Below are 18,193 nucleotides of genomic sequence, written 5' to 3'. Positions count from 1 at the left end.
ATGCTGGCGTCCGTTGCGGTACAGCACGCGGATGTCGTAGTCCTGCAGGCGAAGTGCCCAGCGCGCGAGACGGCCTGAGGGATCCTTCAATGACGACAGCCAGCGTAGTGCATGATGGTCGGTGACGACATCAAATGGGCGACCATACAAATAAGGTCGAAACTTTGTAAGGGCCCATATGATCGCCAGGCACTCTTTTTCCGTGACTGAGTAATTGGTCTCGGCTCTGGTAAGCGTACGGCTTGCGTATGCCACAACATATTCGGGGAACCCTGGTTTGCGCTGCGCAAGGACAGCGCCGAGGCCTACACCGCTGGCGTCCGTGTGTACCTCCGTTGGGGCCGTAGGATCGTAGTGGCGTAGTATGGGAGGAGACGTCAACAAACGACGAAGCTTTGTGAACGCGTCGTCACACTCGGACGACCACGAATTTAGGGGTCCGTTACTTCCAAGGAGCTTCGTCAGCGGCGATATGATGGTGGCAAAGTTTCGTATGAAGCGTCGAAAGTACGAACACAATCCTACGATACTGCGCAGTTCTTTTACGGACGTAGGTTTGGGAAATTCGGCCACGGCCCGAAGCTTGGACGGATCGGGAAGGATTCCGTCCTTGGACACGACGTACCCGAGGATTGTCAGCTGCCGTGCTGCAAATCGGCACTTCTTCAGATTCAGTTGGAGGCCGGCGTGGCGCAAACGCGTCAAAACATGCCGCAGACGTTGGAGATGCGTGGAGAAGTCCGGAGCGAAAACCACGACGTCGTCCAGGTAACACAAGCACGTGTGCCATTTCAAGTTGCGCAGAACGGTGTCCATCATGCGCTCGAAGGTCGCGGGCGCATTACACAGACCAGACGGCATGACGTTGAACTCGTACAAGCCGTCGGGCGTGACAAAGGCTGTCTTCGGTCGAGCGTCATCCGCCATGGGTACTTGCCAGTACCCCGAGCGCAAATCAAGAGACGAAAAGAATTCGGCTCCTTGCAGGCTGTCAATTGCGTCGTCGATTCGCGGCAGCGGATAAACATCCTTGCGAGTGATCTTGTTGAGCCGTCGGTAGTCCACACAGAACCGCACGGAACCGTCCTTCTTCGCAACGAGAACAACGGGAGACGCCCATGGGCTGTCCGAGGGCCGAATAACGTCGCGTCGAAGCATATCGTCGACTTGCTCATTAATGACCCGCCGTTCTGAGGGAGACACGCGATATGGACGTTGCCGCAGTGGTGGTTGGGCGCCGGTGTCGATGCGATGCGTAACAGCGGAAGTGCGGCCGAGAGAAGTTTGCCCGACATCGAAAGAAGAACGAAATTCTTCCAGTAGGCACAGAAGTTGGGAACGCTGGACCGATGTGAGGTCGTCAGCAATGGAGGACCTAAACACATCAGCAGGTGACGAATCGGACGCGGAAAGAGCACTGAGCGTACCGGAACTGGGACAGTGCGTGTCATCGGGTGCGTCCATAACTTGTGCGTCTTCGAGGGGTTCCACTCTGCCAAGACATTCCCCTCGCACCAACGTAACAATGTATGGAGATGGGTTGTGAACAAAAATAGCGGCAATGCCCTGAGTGACCTGGACGGTCGCGAAAGGTACCAGCAAGCCCCTCCTTGTGCAAACGTTGTCAGATGGCGAAATGAGTGCAATGGTGTCGGAGAGACCGGCGCAGTCGACTGACACAGCCGTCGACGAGTTTGGAGGCACTTTGGTATCGTCTTTGACGAGGATCTTGCTCGATACCGATGAAGTGTCTGCCGGCGTCAGATCTGAGAACGGGGAGAGTTCGATTTCGGCTTGTGCGCAATGAATTACGGCGTCGTGGCGGGAGAGAAAATCCCATCCCAGGATGACGTCGTGAGAGCATGCAGCAATTATAATGAACTCGACATCGTACAGAACGTCCTGAATGACGACGCGAGCTGTGCATATTGCTGTAGGATGAATACTCTGGGAGCTGGCTGTACGGAGAGACATCCCAGAAAGTGGCGTCCTCACTTTTCGTAGTAATCGGCTCAATTTTTGGTCCATAACGGATACGGCGGCTCCAGTGTCGACAAGGGCAGATGCGGGAACACCGTCGACAAACACGTCTATCACGTTCGATGGGCTTCGCTGAGGGCTTTCGCAGTTCGATAGCGTCGCAGCCCTTGCCTCCTGGACTGCGACGACTAGTTTTCCTGGTCGCGTGCGACCGGACGTGGGCGCATCGGCGACAGGGAGCGACGTCGTGGAGACGGAGAGCGCCGAGTAGATGGAGCCTGGCGTGACGTCGGCGACAGAGGCGTAGGTGGGGCGTAAAATGTGCGGTTTGACTGGTTGGTGGCGGGCGACACGACTTGAGGCGGTTGGACGCGATTGCAGTAACGCGCCACGTGGCCGGCGTAACCGCATGCGAAGCATATGGGGCGGTTGTCAGGTGTACGCCATCGGTTTGCTGGAGCAGGGCCCGCCCATGGCGCAGGACGTGATTGACGGGGTGGCGACTGATATGACTGCATGGTTGGCTGCAGTCGTGGCCTCTGCATGACGTCGGCGTAGGTAGCCGGCACAGCCGCTTCGAAGGACTGATGTCTAGCGGCGGCTTCGGCGTAACTGTGTGGGGCAGCCGTAGGTATTACTGGGGACGTCCTGGCGACAACGTGGGCGTAACTGAGTGGCGCAGGAGCTGGATGGTGCTGGTGGTACTCAGGCATGACCTCCGCGATTTCCTGCTCAATAGCTCGACGGAGGGGAGGGAGAAGAGTGGTTGACGGCTGTTGAACGTACTGAGGTTGAGCAAAGTCCAGCAGAGAGAACTGGCGCGCAATTTCCTCGCGCACGAATGACTTCACCTCTGTCAGCAAGGCGGAGTGGTCGGATATGGTCGACAAGCCAGCGAGCTCGGCGTCGCGGGATGGAGAGCGACGGGTCATCGACCGCTGCAGGCGCAGCTCCTCGTAGCTCTGGCAGAGCGTGATGACCTCGGCCACTGTGCTGGGGTTTTTGGCGAGCAGCATCGTGAAGGCATCGTCGTCGATGCCTTTCATAATGTGCCTCATCGTGTCAGATTCCGACATGGTGGCGTCGGCTTTCTTACACAAATCGAGGATGTCTTCAATAAAGCTGGTAAAGGTTTCGCCGGCCTGCTGAGCTCGTTCTCGCAAACGCTGTTCGGCCTGCAGCTTACGAACGGCAGGGCGGCCAAACACGTTGATGATGGCGGTCTTGAAGTCGGACCACGTCGTAAAATCGGATGCGTGGTTGTTGTACCACAGGCCGGCCACACCCGCGAGGTAGAAAACCAAGTTCGTCAATTTTCCCGCCTCGTCCCATTTATTGGGGACACTCACGCGTTCATAGATCGCGAGCCAGTCCTCCACGTCGGTCCCATCTGCGCCAGTGAAGACTGGGGGGTCGCAGATACGAGGGACACCGGGACATGAGGTCGGTGTAGGCGGAGGCGTCTGCTGGGCGGCGTCTTGAGGCATGGTAGCTGGTAGGGTACGGGATCGAAGCTCCAGAGGCATCGAATGGGAGCACAGCACTCTCCACCAACTTGTTAAGCGGTTTATTGGACGGGACTCGGCGACGATTCGCTATGGCGACAGTCAAGGCAAGAGCACGGGCACCGAGAGCGAGCGGCGTTTTTAAGAGGACGACCCACTAGGAGCCGCTGGAGAACGCAACCGTTAAACAGTGCCAATTGCTTCGCCACAATATATATATATATATATATATATATATATATATATATATATATATATATATATATATATATATATATATATATATATATTGTGTGTGGGCAATTATACACATCCTCATGTGTACATTATCGTCATCGTAATGCGTTCGGTTATGCATCCTCATCGTCGTTGTCAGTCATCATTGGGGGTTCACCGTATCTGTCCGCTGCCGGGTCCTCGGGCACAATAAGCGTCTTCCCAACCAAGACCTCATTTGTATATATGTATATATACATACGGAGAGAGAGATACCTTCATTCGCACTCAATTTGATGTGATTTTTCATATACCTGCAGAGGCAGAATCTATCTATCTATCTATCTATCTATCTATCTATCTATCTATCTATCTATCTATCTATCTATCTATCTATCTATCTATCTATCTATCTATCTATCTATCTATCTATCTATCTATCTATCTATCCGTCTGTCTGTATGTCTGTCTGTCTGTCTGTCTGTATTGCCAACCGAGACCTCATGTGTATATATTATATACACATACGGAGAGGTCGGACGGACGGACGGACGGACGGACACCCGCCGCCCGCCCGCTCGCTCGCTCGCCCGCCCGCCTGCCTGCCTGCCCGCCTGCCTGCCTGCCTGCCTGCTTGTCTGTCTGTCTGTCTGTCTGTCTGTCTGTCTGTCTGTCTGTCTGTCTGTCTGTCTGTCTGTCTGTCTGTCTGTGTCTAGCCGCCTACGACTTTATGCTTTCCTGGCCGCTTCGTTCATGGAATGTATACCAAAATTGGTATGGGATAACATGACTGTATGGCGAACATAAATGACAGGTCATAACGAAAATTTCGGCAGATCCCTCGCGCTGTCGGAATCGGTTTCATGCGAAGCTGTCAGCGAGTACCTCTATGCTGTACTTTACGGCTTTCAGCCAAGCGTTACAAGGTAGATCGACGCGTTTTACAGCGAAAGCTGTTATGAGGTCATTTCACCGACCGTTTTTGGCGCCGTACAACAAGGATTCAATGGGGGCTAGTTGGTACTGCATCGTTCTTGTTCTGCGCTAGAAATGGAACAGGAGGACGACACGGGAACACAGACGTGCGCTAAGGAGCCCTACCTCGTTGCATGTTATCTCCGATGTTACATCATAGTTTATCATCGTTTCCGCGCCGCGCACCATCTTCAAGGCACGGCAAGCAGGGTGTGAATGTGAAGCCTCGGTCTATGCATCTTGGACCCGCTTAGATTGTTCATCGCGGCCTCACTTTGCGTGGACTCCATGAAGCGCGCTATTTGAAGTTCGCGTTCATTTCGACGAAAGATGGATTCAGCTCAACCCCAGCCTCGATCAAAAAGAAGGAAGCGCTATTTGGAGCCTGGATCGCGTTATGTAGTACCTCGGTCAACGAGCCTATATCAAAAAGCGGCGGAGGCGCAATCTGCCAGCCAGCCACGCTCTAGCAAGAACATTCCTCAGTCTTTAGCTGGTAACGGTGGTTCTGGAGTAGCGGCGTTCGACACTCGAAGTCTCAGTGATGCACACGGTGACAGCGATGGAAATCCTGATCCCGACGACACGTACGACTTCGAGGAGAGTTCGCTCTCAAGCGATTCCGACCAAACTGCAGATTCGGCTCGCGACGATGCAAGTATGAGCGACCCACGAAGTCTCAGTTATGCACATGGTGATAGCGAAAAAAAGTTGTTCTTCTACCGGAGGATGTGGACAGAGTGTGCGTGCACATGAAAGTTGGACGAGTTTGCTATGTTGCTGATGTACCAAACTTGTTTGAAAGAGACTGATTACTGGGTGTCAGTGACAAATGTAGTCAGTCTAATTTGAGTTTAACGTGGTAGGGCAATCAAAAGTTGACTTTTCTTGACCATTTCTATCGCTGTTCTCTTCACAATTGAACTTTTACTATGGTAGGCAGTGTTTTGTGTTTTTGCGGTCAAATGCTTTGGCCTTTATTAGTACATGCTTTTTGATGTTCATAAATCTTGGCAAGATTACATGCAAGTATTAAACAGGTCTGTACCAGCCCTTGGTGAAAAGACATCCTGTGGATAACAGACGCTGCTATAAACATCTCACCCAAATCTTGCAGCTGTGCACGGCAAGGAGAGTTTGAAAAGCGGAATGCGATGTTGCGAATTTCTCAGGTGCCCTCTTTTCATATATATAGATGCCTGTGCTCACTTTCTTCGGACTTTCGGATGCCTGCTGTATGGTGTAAAACAACAGATAGCAACAGATAGATATTGGCCTATAGCCAACATAAATCAAGAGCGGCGTTTCGATCAGATGTGCTGCTTGCCACAGGGTGCTGCCACATGCTGGCACTGCTGTCCATAATCTGCTAACATTACATAGTCACACTCGTGCATGGGAACTGCAACAGGAAAAAGCAGTCGTGCTTCATCAAACATGCTCTAGGTCATGATGTGTGCTGACATAACGTATTTCCTCAGTGCCATTCCTCCCTATAGCTTCCAACGCACCTTGTCGGGATGGCCGAGAGAAAAGAGAAAGCGCTTAAAGTGCACAACAAACCCTTGTAATTCCGCTCGCTTTGAAATTTTTGTGGCAGTGGATTTGTGAGGCAATAAACTTCGACCCTGAGGTCATTCAATTATTACTTGGAAAAGCGGTTCATCCCCCCTTTAAAGGATTTCATCCAGTATGGATTATGGCACAGATGTAGTGCCTCATCGAGGCACTTTGACATGAAGCATCTTTTTATTTAAGTTAGGATGATGAAAACTTCGGTGATCATGTATTTACATGTGTAAATATCAAATATGAACTCAGTTTTTATGTAGCCTTTACGAAAATTTTTTTAATTAATCATTCATTAAAATTTCGTTTAATCACCTTTTTAATAAATTGGCAACTCGGATCCTGCTGAATTAAATGTCATTGCATTCTACAGTTATCAAAGAGTGCAAAAAGCAAATTTTATGGTTCTAGCTTTCCTACAACAAAAGTTATGAAGCTTCAAAATCCGCCATTCGATTACCGAGCAAATGTATTTTTGTTATTTTCTCTCTTGTAAAAACTTACGCTTCTCTATAGTAACATATGACACTTTGTTGCACTCACTAAACATCCAGCTTTTCAGTAATACAAAAATGATCAAAATCGAGTGTACCAAAGCTGAGAAACGCTCGCTAAAAGAATGAAAGGTGGCCAAAAAGTTGAAACTGAGAAAAAAGCAAAAAACAAAACTCTGTATCTTCAAGGAGCGCTGCACAAGTAAAAATGCTTTACTTTGCAAATAAATGCCTCAGAAGACACCAGGAGAGTAGCTTATCACATTTTCCAATCGAAACGGCCAAGGGCGTCCGCAGAACTTATTGCAGGTGGGTGCAGGGGGGGGGGGGGGGAGGGGAGATCCGGCACTGACAGCTTTCACTGCCGCGACATGACGTGCAAGATTAATCAGTAGTGTGCAACGTGCAAAATTGGTTGGAAATAGAGAAGGCCGGGACCTGAGTGTGCTAATCAAGCAGTGTAGCTCATTTCTACCGCATAGGAAAATATTATCCGAAAATCCAGGGAGGGGCAGCTGCCCCCCCTTGCACCCCCCTCCGGACGCCCATGGAAACGGCCCCGGTGCATGTCATTTCAAGCAGTTTGTTGATTGCGGAGAAGTCGACGATGCCGTAGTTAGCCGCCGACGGGTCAGAGCCCTCGCACGCTGTTGCGAGCGTGCGCTCGCTAGCGGAAGTTGCCGATAAGCCGGAGATCTAATCTTGTCTTTTCCTGCTGTTGCGCACGATCGGCGCTAGTCAAGAACATCGTGTCGATCCTTCTACCCCGCTTCCTATCACTGACGTCGTCGAGGCGGCCGCCGACACAGGTGAAGTCGGCATTTCGACCGATGAATCGCGTTCCGCCACCACGCCGTCCTCCGCTGGATGCGCTTCTGATGCACCCGAGCTGCCCGAGCCGTGATCTCGCTTTTTTTTTTCTTTCGAATTTATGAGCGCTGCATAACTTTCGATATGGCTTCGCCACGATCAACGTTCCAAAACGCGGCCGAGAGCGTAGGCCTAATTCACTCCCGGCGGCTGCGGCGCACTTCGTCTAGCTCGCTTGGCGCCGTGCCAGTAAGCCGCCGCAACGTGCAGTCTTTGTTGAGGATGATAAAAACGCCTGCTCCAGTTTCTTGCCAGCTTGCGCGGGTTGGAACATTACGGACGTAAATCGACGAGAACAACACAGTTATACTACGGCGACATCAACTTCCGCTTTGCGTGCACTGTAGCAGACAGCGCGGGAGGCCCGACGAATCGGAAGGCGTTATTTAGTCACGTGGGCTCACTGTGCCAATAGGCTCACGCGGAGGGACCTTTTTTTGACGCGGATTTTCTACGTGAATTCTGAGTGGACGGAAACAAGGGCGGCGGGATATTCAAGAAAAAGCGCGGCTCTTTCGAATGCGACCAAGATGGCTGCCGTAGGTAACGTAGAACGGCAACAGCGCGGCGCTGAATAAGCCCGTTTTTTACGCGTTCATCGCTAAAAATTTAGCTCGCTGATGGCACATAAAATGCTGCCACGGCTAAAATACTGATCTAAGACGCATGAAAATTGGCGAGGTTGTGCATCAGTAGCGGCAGAATCCAAATAAAACATTTTCAAAAAGTCGATTTTTTTTCTGATTTTCGGTCTCAAAGACCCGCTTCCCCCCTTAAAGGCAAAGCACTATGTGGGGGAGGCAGCTAGGGCTAGCTTGGGTCGTGAAAGCAAGAAACCGCAGCACCCAGACACCGAGGCTTTCAACTCCGCACCGTTTCAAAAAATTATTGCATTAGCATGCTCATTTCACACTAGGACACAATTGTACTCTAAATATGAAGTTTAGTGTCCTGGGATGTTTACTGGCCCTATAAGCTAAAAATTTAAAAGTTATGTTGGTATTGCTGTGTGATGAGAAGTTTTGTTTGCATTGTTGTTTTAAGTTGTGTTTGTACTGCTGTGTGATGAGAAGTTTTGTTTGTATTGTTGTTTTAAGTTGTGTTTGTACTGCTCTGTGATAGTGTCTTAAAATTCCTAAGATACCTGAATGTCAGAATAAACTGTGTTGCTATCTGGCACCTGCAACCCCATTTGTACATAGAATAAGAGATGTTCATCTAGCCTGAAACCTGCTTTCCAAAGCTCAGTGTGTTCATAATGCTTCACACCACCATGAAGCATTATACATCATTATTCTACGCATTCAAAAGCTATCAGTGGCACTCAATGAATGATGGTAATATTTCATACGATGGTCGCCAAGTGTTCAATAGAAAACACATACACCAATATGCATGCAGAAATGACCAATCATATATATGTGACCAGTGTGTTTAAAAAAAAGAGTAACTGTTAAAATGACACTACTGCATTTTATGAAGATCCCATAAACCAACAAAAGACTAAAAACCTATAGACTAATATACACCATAGAAATGGCCAATCAGACTGATTGAAAAACTGTTAGCACTGGTAAGACCCTGTATCAGTCTGATACAAGACTGGTAACACTGACAAGAAACTGTATCAGACTGATACGGATGTCTATCAGAACTGATAGGACTTTGTATCAGTCTTATACAAGACTGGTACAACTGATAGGAAACTGTATCAGACTGATACAGACCTCTATCAGAATTTTTGCTAGGGTTGATTTAAATTCTTACAGCATACGTTATCTCGTGCCATCCAAAAGCAATTCGATGCCTATTGACATGCTCTTATTAATGGGCACGCACAGTATAGGGAAAACTCGCATGTTAGGCAGGCATGTGCAACCAATGATATCATTGCAGTCACATTTCATACAAATGACTGTACAGCTAAAAGACTTTTATGAGGAATTACAGTTTCAGCTGGACCCGTATCCACTGTTCATGAAATGCACTGCTAAGATACCCTTTTAGAACAGTGTTACTTTGAAACTTCTGTGTAACGCTTATTGTGCGCTTATAGGGGCAGCTTTGAATATTTTGTATGCAATGTATATACATTAAGAGCATTTGTAATAAATACCATGTAAGGAAAAAAAAAGCCGGCGTGGCTCTGTGGTAGAATACTCAACTCACACGCATAGAGCACGAGTTCAAATCCCATGCGATCCTGAGTATCTCTTTCTCAAGAGAGCAAATTTTAGGGCAAGTTGGGGATCTCCTTTTATTTTTTCATGCCCATCGGTTATGCCACTGACAGTGACGGCGCTCAACACAAAAACGGGCACCTAAGAGCTGCGCTCTAAAAAGGAGGGGGACGCCAACCAGCTACGCTGCTTTCTTCTCGCCACTAGTGCGTAGCTGCCTGCGCCAATGTTTAGGTGCAATCAGGCTTTCGGAGTCTCCTGTCGTCACCCGCCACGGCAACGCGTTCGCTCAGGAAAAGCTTGTGAGAATGCACGCTCTCTTGCGAGTGAGAGTGCCAAGTGCGCTTCTCCGAGTGGCAAATATTGCGCCGCGTTGGCTCAGGAAAAGCTCTGTTCCTGCGATGGGCGCTGTCTGCGGGACTTACATTCGGGAACTTAGTGGTATGCATGAGGTCAAAAGTGCAATCAGGAATAGTTGTGAATCAAAGTTACTTAATATGTACTGATGGGCCATGATATTTGATGAAGCAGCACACAAAACGACAAACTCATGCACACATAAAATGACACAAACACAAGCGCTGTTTGTGTCACTTTATGTGTGCGTGAATTTGTCGTCTTGTGCGCTGCTTCATCAAAAGTGAATCAAAGGACTGTGGGATGCCTCGCATTGGGGGCTCACAGGAAGACTACAAGTGAGGCTGTAAAGGGCGATATGGGATGGACAAGACTTGAGGTGAGGAAAGCTCAGAGCCAAATGAGATTAGAAGAGAGGCTAAGGAATATGAAAAGAGAGTAGATGGTGAGAGAAAGTGTATAGGAAGAGTGTGGACACACAGTGGAGAAAAACTTGGAGGACACTTTACCTTCGCCTTGAAGAGTAGAGTGCGATAGTGTAATCGGGCCCCGTCTGCATAGCCTTTTTCAATTGCTAGCCTGGCTTCGGTTCTCGGTGCATGCCTGAACCGTGCCATAAAAACGAACGACTGCGTGTCGTTTGGCCGTTTCAAACTATCCTAGAATGCCTATTGCAAGTACAATTGTTCAGTGCCCGCTACACCATAATTATTGCTTTTGTGAATCAGCGAAGGACACACTACACGTCCGTAAGGCAACACGCGAACCCACGCAGCTGCTCACTTTGTCGATGCTTTTGCTGATGATTAAGTATCTCTGAGCGCTTTGTTATGGGTGGGCTAAAGGCCCACCCACTCTTGCGCAATACACGTTTTGACGCCTAGTGCGATTCTACGCTTCTGCCATGCAATATTACATGCATTGAGGAAACTCCTTCCACTACATGATATTCATATAGTGTTTTTTCCCGAAGCAATGTCAAGAAATATTGTGGTTCTGTGGTAGAACACGTGCTTGCCATGCACACGGCCTGGGTTCGATTCTCACTTGTACCCGAAAAATTTATTATTTATTTTATTTGCATCTTGATTTTTCGGTCACAGAAACGATTTTTCACTCACAACCATGACGCCATCACGAACACCGACGCCTGAATTTCTGCAAAAGGAGCTCTCTAACGCTATTGCGTGAAAACGAACTAGGACACTCACTAGCAAGCATACGGCTGGCAGTGTAATCGATATGGCAGCAAAGAGCATTAAGCAAAAAGTTAAAGAGGCGGAGAGGACTTACTGGATGGCAGCGATTGAAAAAAAAGAGAAACAGCTTCGAGTAACTACTGAGACGTCAAAAACAAAATTAGAAGCGAGGCATTTCATGATAATTCAAGGGGAGGCACTTTACTGTTTGAAGGTGGGTTGGGTTGCCTTAGAATGCGTAGTTATAAAGCAAGATTCACTAAAGAAGGAGAGCAGTGCACATGCTGTGGAGAAGCTAAGGAAACGATGGAGGATGTTCTAAATGAATGTGGAGATATCCACCCAGGTGTGTGTTTGGGCACGAGTCTACATGAAGCCTTGTGTTTTAGGGACAATGGAAAGCTGAACGCGTCCGCGATAGAAATAAGTAAGAGACAGATTATTGGTGGCAGAAAACTAGAGAAAGGACAAAAATAAATAGTGAGAAAAATAAGGACATTCTGCCATAAGGGCAAGGAAGTGGGCTGGGAATTTAACTTTTTTTTTTCTTTCTATAGTAAGATCGATTGAATCGAAGATCGATTGAATCGAAGTAGAGGCATTAGGCACACATAAAAAAGGTGTTTTTTAGTCTTCTTTTGTCCAGCCTGGTGGTACGTATGTCACTGCCCCGTTATAAAGGGGGCGCTCACAGCATGTCCTCTCATTGCTACTGACGTGTCCCTATGGGAAACGGCGGTGCTTTGCCCCAGGTGAGGATAGCGATGTCTTCGCACTACTAGTGCGTAGCTGCTCAAACTTCTTTTTTGACCCCGCTTTGCAGCTACTTGCAGCAATAACCTCCCTGTTTTTGACTGCAATTCCTAGCTTATCTTTGTTTAAAGGGACAGACAACTGGGCAGAACGTGTGATTAGATCCTGGTAGAAATGAAGAGATCATGAAATATAGCGACAGATTCCAGCATCCTTTTCATGTTGTGAGTACGATTCATATTTTTAAATCGTGCTTAAAAGTAAGAAAAACCAGTATGTTGCGCAGCCTAGTGGAAGAGCCTAAAAACGGGACTATGAAGTCAGTCACTTTGCTGTACGTAGTCACGTAGTCTGATGTGGTCATGCGCGCCATAATTGGTCCTCAAAGTTAGAGTATGTATATTATTATCTATCCCCGCTTTGTTCTGTGCTGCCTACGAGGTAAAAGGAGTTGCACGGTGAGAAGTGGCGCTGCCTTCGTGGCCCATGTCCAGCCGTGGCGCATGCGTGCGGAGTGCACACATGCGCAGTAACGGCCGTGCTCGAACACACGCAGCAAACAGTGAACGCTCTCACGCTTACTGTTTGCAGCATGTGTTGTCAAGTGTGTATAAGACTTCATATTCGCCGCAGATAGAAAAATTCTGGTGAAAAATGATTGACAGCGTTTTCCGCGTTTCCGTTGCGCTAAAGAAAATAGGTGCCCTAATATTGTAGCAAGGTCGACAGCTGGGCTAGTTGGTAAGGTTCCAAAATATTGGTTGTCAGTCCCTTTAATTCCGCTGCTTGGGGAACTAGTCCGCCCAACGTTCGCCTTTGCATTGCACGATGCCACATGTTCCGCCTTGTAGACTGCTTCTCCTTCTAACAGCAGTCGCGAAGCCTACAGTCTTCAGCTATGGTCTATGAACGTTTTTGATGCTATCAATACTGGCAAGTTTATGGAACAGAAAGGAAGTGGAAGGAATCATGTTAAAAAAAAAGTCACAGTTTCGCCTCAAGGGCGAAGCAATGAATGCGATAGCAAGAAATTGGAATGTCCCAGGAAGAGCGGCAAGCAGCTATAAACTTCCTGCGCACTGCTCAAGCACAAAGGACGCAGGAAAAGAAAACACACAAGGCAAGTGCAAACTAAGAACTGTCACAGCTTGACACTTGCAGCGCACTGCTCAAACACAAAGAAGGAGGCATGAAAAGAACACACAGCGCGAACTGTCTCACTTGTTACTTCCACTGAGATCGACTTTGGCCCGTCTAGCTATCAGATCACTCCTTTCGCAAACGCGGCCGCTGCAGCGAGCAATGCGTCCTTCGTGTCGTTTATAGCTTCAGGGCAAACTTTGCGGTGAAAGCACAAGACGTACAAAACTCCCCCTCAAGAGATAATAGCGTGAGCACGGTCGACTATGCCCTGTATGTCAAAGTACAAGTCGAAGGCGCACATTCCAACTCCGGTGAAGCACTAGACAGTTTTAGACTTGGGGACCCAAGAAATTTACAAGCCGCCAGGACGCATGCACAAAACACAATCCACTCTCGGACTCTTGCGCTCGCTTCGTCTCAAGACCATTCAGCACCTTCCTTTGGGCGGCAAACAAAACCGGAGAATGCACGACCTCAAGAAAAGAAAATAAAGACTGCGCTTGGCAGTGGTACGTGAAGCCACGGCTCGCGTTCCCTGCGGGCGTCGATTCTGGTCACTAAGATAAAACTTCATTTGGCTCTAGTTCGTACATATTCCTGAGGCTAAAATTACAGCGCAAATGCACTTCTGTCCTTCTTACTTCTTTGTCCCAGCACCTATCTGAATATAATTTCATGTCTCCATGTATCAATACACTATCATCCTTGTTACACGTTTTGGTTTAGCGCTACTGTTGTGTGCGCATGTGTGGTAAGTTTGCATTGGGCTTACACATGTATATGCATTGGTTATGAAAGAATAAAGTAGTTGTTAGTCAGCGCTTGTGTCATACGTTTCTTTTCTTCGAGGGTGTCTTGTTCGTTTGCGCTGTAATTTTAGCCTCATGATTCTGGTCGCGGTGTAACATATATACTGTGATTCTGGTTCACCCGTGTTGTTCCTTCCCTCCTGTGGCATAAGTCTACAAGAGCCAAAGCGTTCCCACTAACTCGCGCCAGCACGAGCCACGGGACGCTCTTCTTTTTCCCTGGGCGACTGGCGTGGCGCTACAACCCCAAAATAAAAAACTAGCGCGTTGGCAGCAATACGACACAATTGCAGCGCATGCAACAATGCAGAATGGCCTGCGTCTGACATAATTTGAATTTTGCCACATGTGGTGTCTGGTGCGTTTCACCCAACGCCACGTGCGTTTGTATTCTGCCGTTAGTATCCTGGAGAACGAATGAGACATGATGCTTTTAAGGCGCGAGAGAACACAAACACAAGGAATGAAACAGGACAGAGCGCCCGGGCACTCTGTCCCGTGTCCTTCCTCGTGTTTGCGTTCTCTCGCGCCTTAAAAGCATTATGAACGTTCACCAACTCACCCAACAAAAAGTTCTTTTAAGAATGAGACATGGCAGCGAGCTGTGGAGCGAGGGGTCGCAGGTTCGAAACCTCAAACAAGCGCTTCGGAATTTTTTTCTTCTGAATTATTTTTATTTGTGGCTTTTATTTATATATATATACATATACATATCCAGGGCATGACGGCGATGGCAAAAATCAGCCGAGAGTGTCCATATAATCGCTACTGCAATAAAAAATACAAGGTTCATATGCTCATGTTTGTCTTAGCCCCAACCAATGTTCGTACAGCATGTAAAATAAAAAAGAAGCAGCGGGAAATTGCCCGCTGAGGAGACCGATAAATGTGTAGTGCGACGCAATTAGAGTAATAATGATAACGCCCAAAAACTTACAAGAAAAACAAAAATATCTTGCTGACAGCCCGCACGAGTCGCCGTAGGCACCAATTTGCTTAAATTTCTAAGGAATTACATTCGAAAAGCTTTGACAGCGACCACGCAACAACGGTTACTTGTGTACATATACAGTTATAAATGCTCATATATGCTGCGGCCCCGCGATCGCTTAATTGATACTTCATTCTGGTATGCATCATATAAAGACAAAGCACTGTAACAGTCACATAGCGTCGCCCTCCGGGATTTCCTGCCTTTGACGCAAAAGTTTGTCTGGGGATACCCCATCGCGGCGACCGCACGCATGCAACGTGCGTTCACTGTACATATTCGGTAAACAGATAGCGCCTGAAAGCAATTTTACGCTTTCTTTTTGTCCAAGATTATTATTTTGACTGCAAAAACTTCAAAAGCATGGTAAGTTGGGCCAGCTGGTACTGGTTCATGGTGTAGGTTGTATTCACTGAGGACACGCCCACACTGGCGCGCGGGCTGATGGGAAGGGCGTGAGCTGCTTCCGCTTCCGTCAGCCATGATCCTGGCCACTTCGTGAAGCTCTTTCGGTGCGTGTGGATGTTCTGTGCCTCAGTTCGCGCAGCAGCTGACCATGTTCTGTTGCAGTCTCTGAAATCATGGTAAATTGCGCTGTCTATTGACGTAGCAATAGGTCACGGCGAAAGAACAGCGTCAATTTTTATGGACTTCGTTCAGCCATCTACAACCAATGCAAGAATTGTTGGAAAGGGATTGTACCGAGTGGTTCGCCGCATTGTTCGCTCTCGCATCAACAAAAGTTGGACTAACTACAAAGTGTGCAGCGCTCATTTTATTGCTGGTGAGTACCAATTTTGGTTCCAAATGTTACACTTGACGCATTTTATGCTTCAGAGCGTCCGTGTTTGTTGTCCCGTCACCACGCCGCTTGGAGAAGGGCAGTTAAATTTCTGGTTGGCTGGGTGTTTACGCTTGCGTAGCCACATTTTTATTGTTGTAAACGACACTAATACATAATGTCAGCGTGCACTGGCACAGTTGCATTTTTTCGCTTCACTTGCGACGTCTCTCCTGTAAAACGTTCGCTCCGAGATTTGCCTCGGTGACTGCTTCTCACTTCAAGAGGTGGCGTTGGCGTACTACAAGATCTGTAATTACACTTGTATTACTCACTTGCAGGAAAGCCATCCTATTTAGTGGACGACACAAGCCCCAACTGGGCACGAAGTCTTCGGGAGGCTACGAAAGCAACCCTAAAGAATCCTTGATGCGGGAAATTTTCACCGTCGGCTCACGCTCGATGTCGAAGTGCAACTCGCCCATGCCTAGGAACAGTGGTTCAACACCACCGCAAAGCTTGAATTTTTCCACGTAGTGCTCCCTTGCCGTCTCGTCCAAGCTTTTGTGCATTGCGCTCATACTGATTAAAGGCGTATCGCCCATCACTTCGCAGCGTCTTCGACCGCGTTCGTTGAGGCTTATCCTGCGGTAGTTGCCAGTAAACAGCAACGATTCCTGTCCTAAAAGGGGAGCACCTGTCAAATCCCAGATAAAGCAAAACACACATTGTGGGACACTACGGCACAGACGCCATACAGTGGCCAGGATTATGGCGGACCGCCCGAAGGACGGCATCACCATAGTTTCTAGCGCTGCTCACAGCATTGTGGTGACGTCATGTGAATACAACCTATAAAGCACAAAAAAAAACAAAAAATACAAACATACGTGTACAGAAAAGAGGAGAAGAAAGCACAAACAGGTGCAAGAACTTCCCTCGTTTCAAAGGTATTGAGAGAAATGTCCAGGAGGGCCTCATAGAGCGCCGACAGCCAACACATGCGGAGTGCACCGGCGTTATCCTACACGGGTAGTTCCAGCCAGCCTAATCCTACCTAGCATGCAAGAGAGGGCAACAAGAGATCAAGTGCTTTGTTACAATCATTCTAACCACGCAAAACGGCGTAAAAGAAGCAGCGGCAGCCAGCAAAGCACAAGAAAATAAACATAAGCGGATGTTAACTCGGGTCTGTTTCCGGTGAAGCCTCCACGTTGCCAGAAAACGGCAAGCATGCACACTGAACCAGTACATTTCTGGCTCTCAGTCAGCGTCCCGAAACAGTTTTCAGCGTGCACCTCTGACATGTTCAAACACACCTGCATGCAAGGCCATTTATTTCAGCTGCCGCCGAGTCCATAGCCCAGGGGCACTCGGTACATCTCGTAGGCAAACTCCTCGCTGTGTGAGCCGTCCACGTAGCCGCCGATGTAGTCCACTTCGAGCCGGAAAGGGCCCGCAATGCCGTCGGCAAGCGTGATGCCCATGTGCTTGACGTTGGTGAGGTCGATGGCCCCTTGCTTGTCCTGAACGCGACCCTTGTTGCTCACGAAGAACTTGGAGAAGGGTATGCGCGCCAGCTGCCAGTAGGGCCCGCCGCGGGTGTACAGCGGGAAGTGGTACATCACGTTCCACGTCACGTCGAAGTACTGGTCGGCACCCAGGTTGATCATGTACGAGCGCCCGTCGCCACGAATGCGCAGCTCGAGGTGCGTGAAGGACGACCAATCGTAGGCGGCCCCCATGTTGAAGGGCCGCCGCGCCCGGGGCGAGCGCATGTTGCAGTAGCCGGTCTGCACCACCTTTCCGTCCTTGGGCACGGCGGTGTCCAGGTAGCCCGAGAAGACAGCGCCTGCGGTCAGCTGGGCTCTCGAGAAGCCCTCGTTGTTGTCGCTGTCGGCAGTCACCATCCACTCGGCGGCGACGCTTTTGGCGTCCCAGAACACCTGGCAGTCGCCGTGGTCGTACATTGCGTGGTCGCAGCGCAGGGTCTCGACGAGCTCGTCGCCAAACTGGCGCAAGTCGTCCTTCAGCGCGCTGCAGCCGTCCCGGAACAGCGTCCTGTAGTCGACGTCCGGCTGTGGCCGCTCGTAGTCTTCGCTGCCTTTGCGGCTCGGGTTGTAGAAGCAGGAACGCACGGGCACAAACGAGGCGCGCAGGCGACGGGCGGTAGCAGACGACGCACGAACTGCGACCGCCGACAGCTGATTGAGCGCCATTTGTCCTTCAGTCCTGCACGTAAACACACCCGCAGTGCCAACAGCGGCGCGCAGGTCGGCTCTCAATCGATCCCGCCAAGAAGCAAATCGACAGGCGAAACAAGCAGGTGTTGACCAAGATACAAGCACAATCAGGGCATCGATAATCGCGC

The 18,193-nt window shown here is 49.1% G+C and overlaps 2 protein-coding genes across 4 annotated transcripts in view; one reads left to right on the top strand and one right to left on the bottom strand.

Moving 5' to 3' along the window:
* The window catches only part of LOC119372473 (protein shifted), a 709,384-nt gene that overhangs the window by 657,409 nt on the left and 33,782 nt on the right, over positions 1–18,193 (top strand). The window lies entirely within an intron of this gene.
* Positions 1–18,193, bottom strand: part of LOC119372474 (complex I intermediate-associated protein 30, mitochondrial) — a 159,476-nt gene that overhangs the window by 140,514 nt on the left and 769 nt on the right. Inside the window, exon 2 of one of the 3 annotated variants that reach the window (XM_037642949.2) lies at positions 14,701–18,054. The exons of the other annotated variants lie outside the window; for them this stretch is intronic. Within the exon in view, the coding sequence (XP_037498877.1) occupies positions 17,163–18,041 (879 nt within the window). The 5' untranslated portion in view covers positions 18,042–18,054 and the 3' untranslated portion in view covers positions 14,701–17,162. Of the gene's footprint in view, positions 1–14,700; positions 18,055–18,193 lie in introns of those variants that run through there. 3 annotated transcript variants of the gene reach the window in all.

This window comes from Rhipicephalus sanguineus, chromosome 10 (genome assembly GCF_013339695.2).
Source record: "Rhipicephalus sanguineus isolate Rsan-2018 chromosome 10, BIME_Rsan_1.4, whole genome shotgun sequence".
In the NCBI taxonomy this organism is placed as follows: Eukaryota; Metazoa; Arthropoda; class Arachnida; order Ixodida; family Ixodidae; genus Rhipicephalus; species Rhipicephalus sanguineus.
The sequence above is the reverse complement of the archived record's forward strand: the minus strand, read 5'-3'. Positions and strand labels throughout refer to the sequence as shown.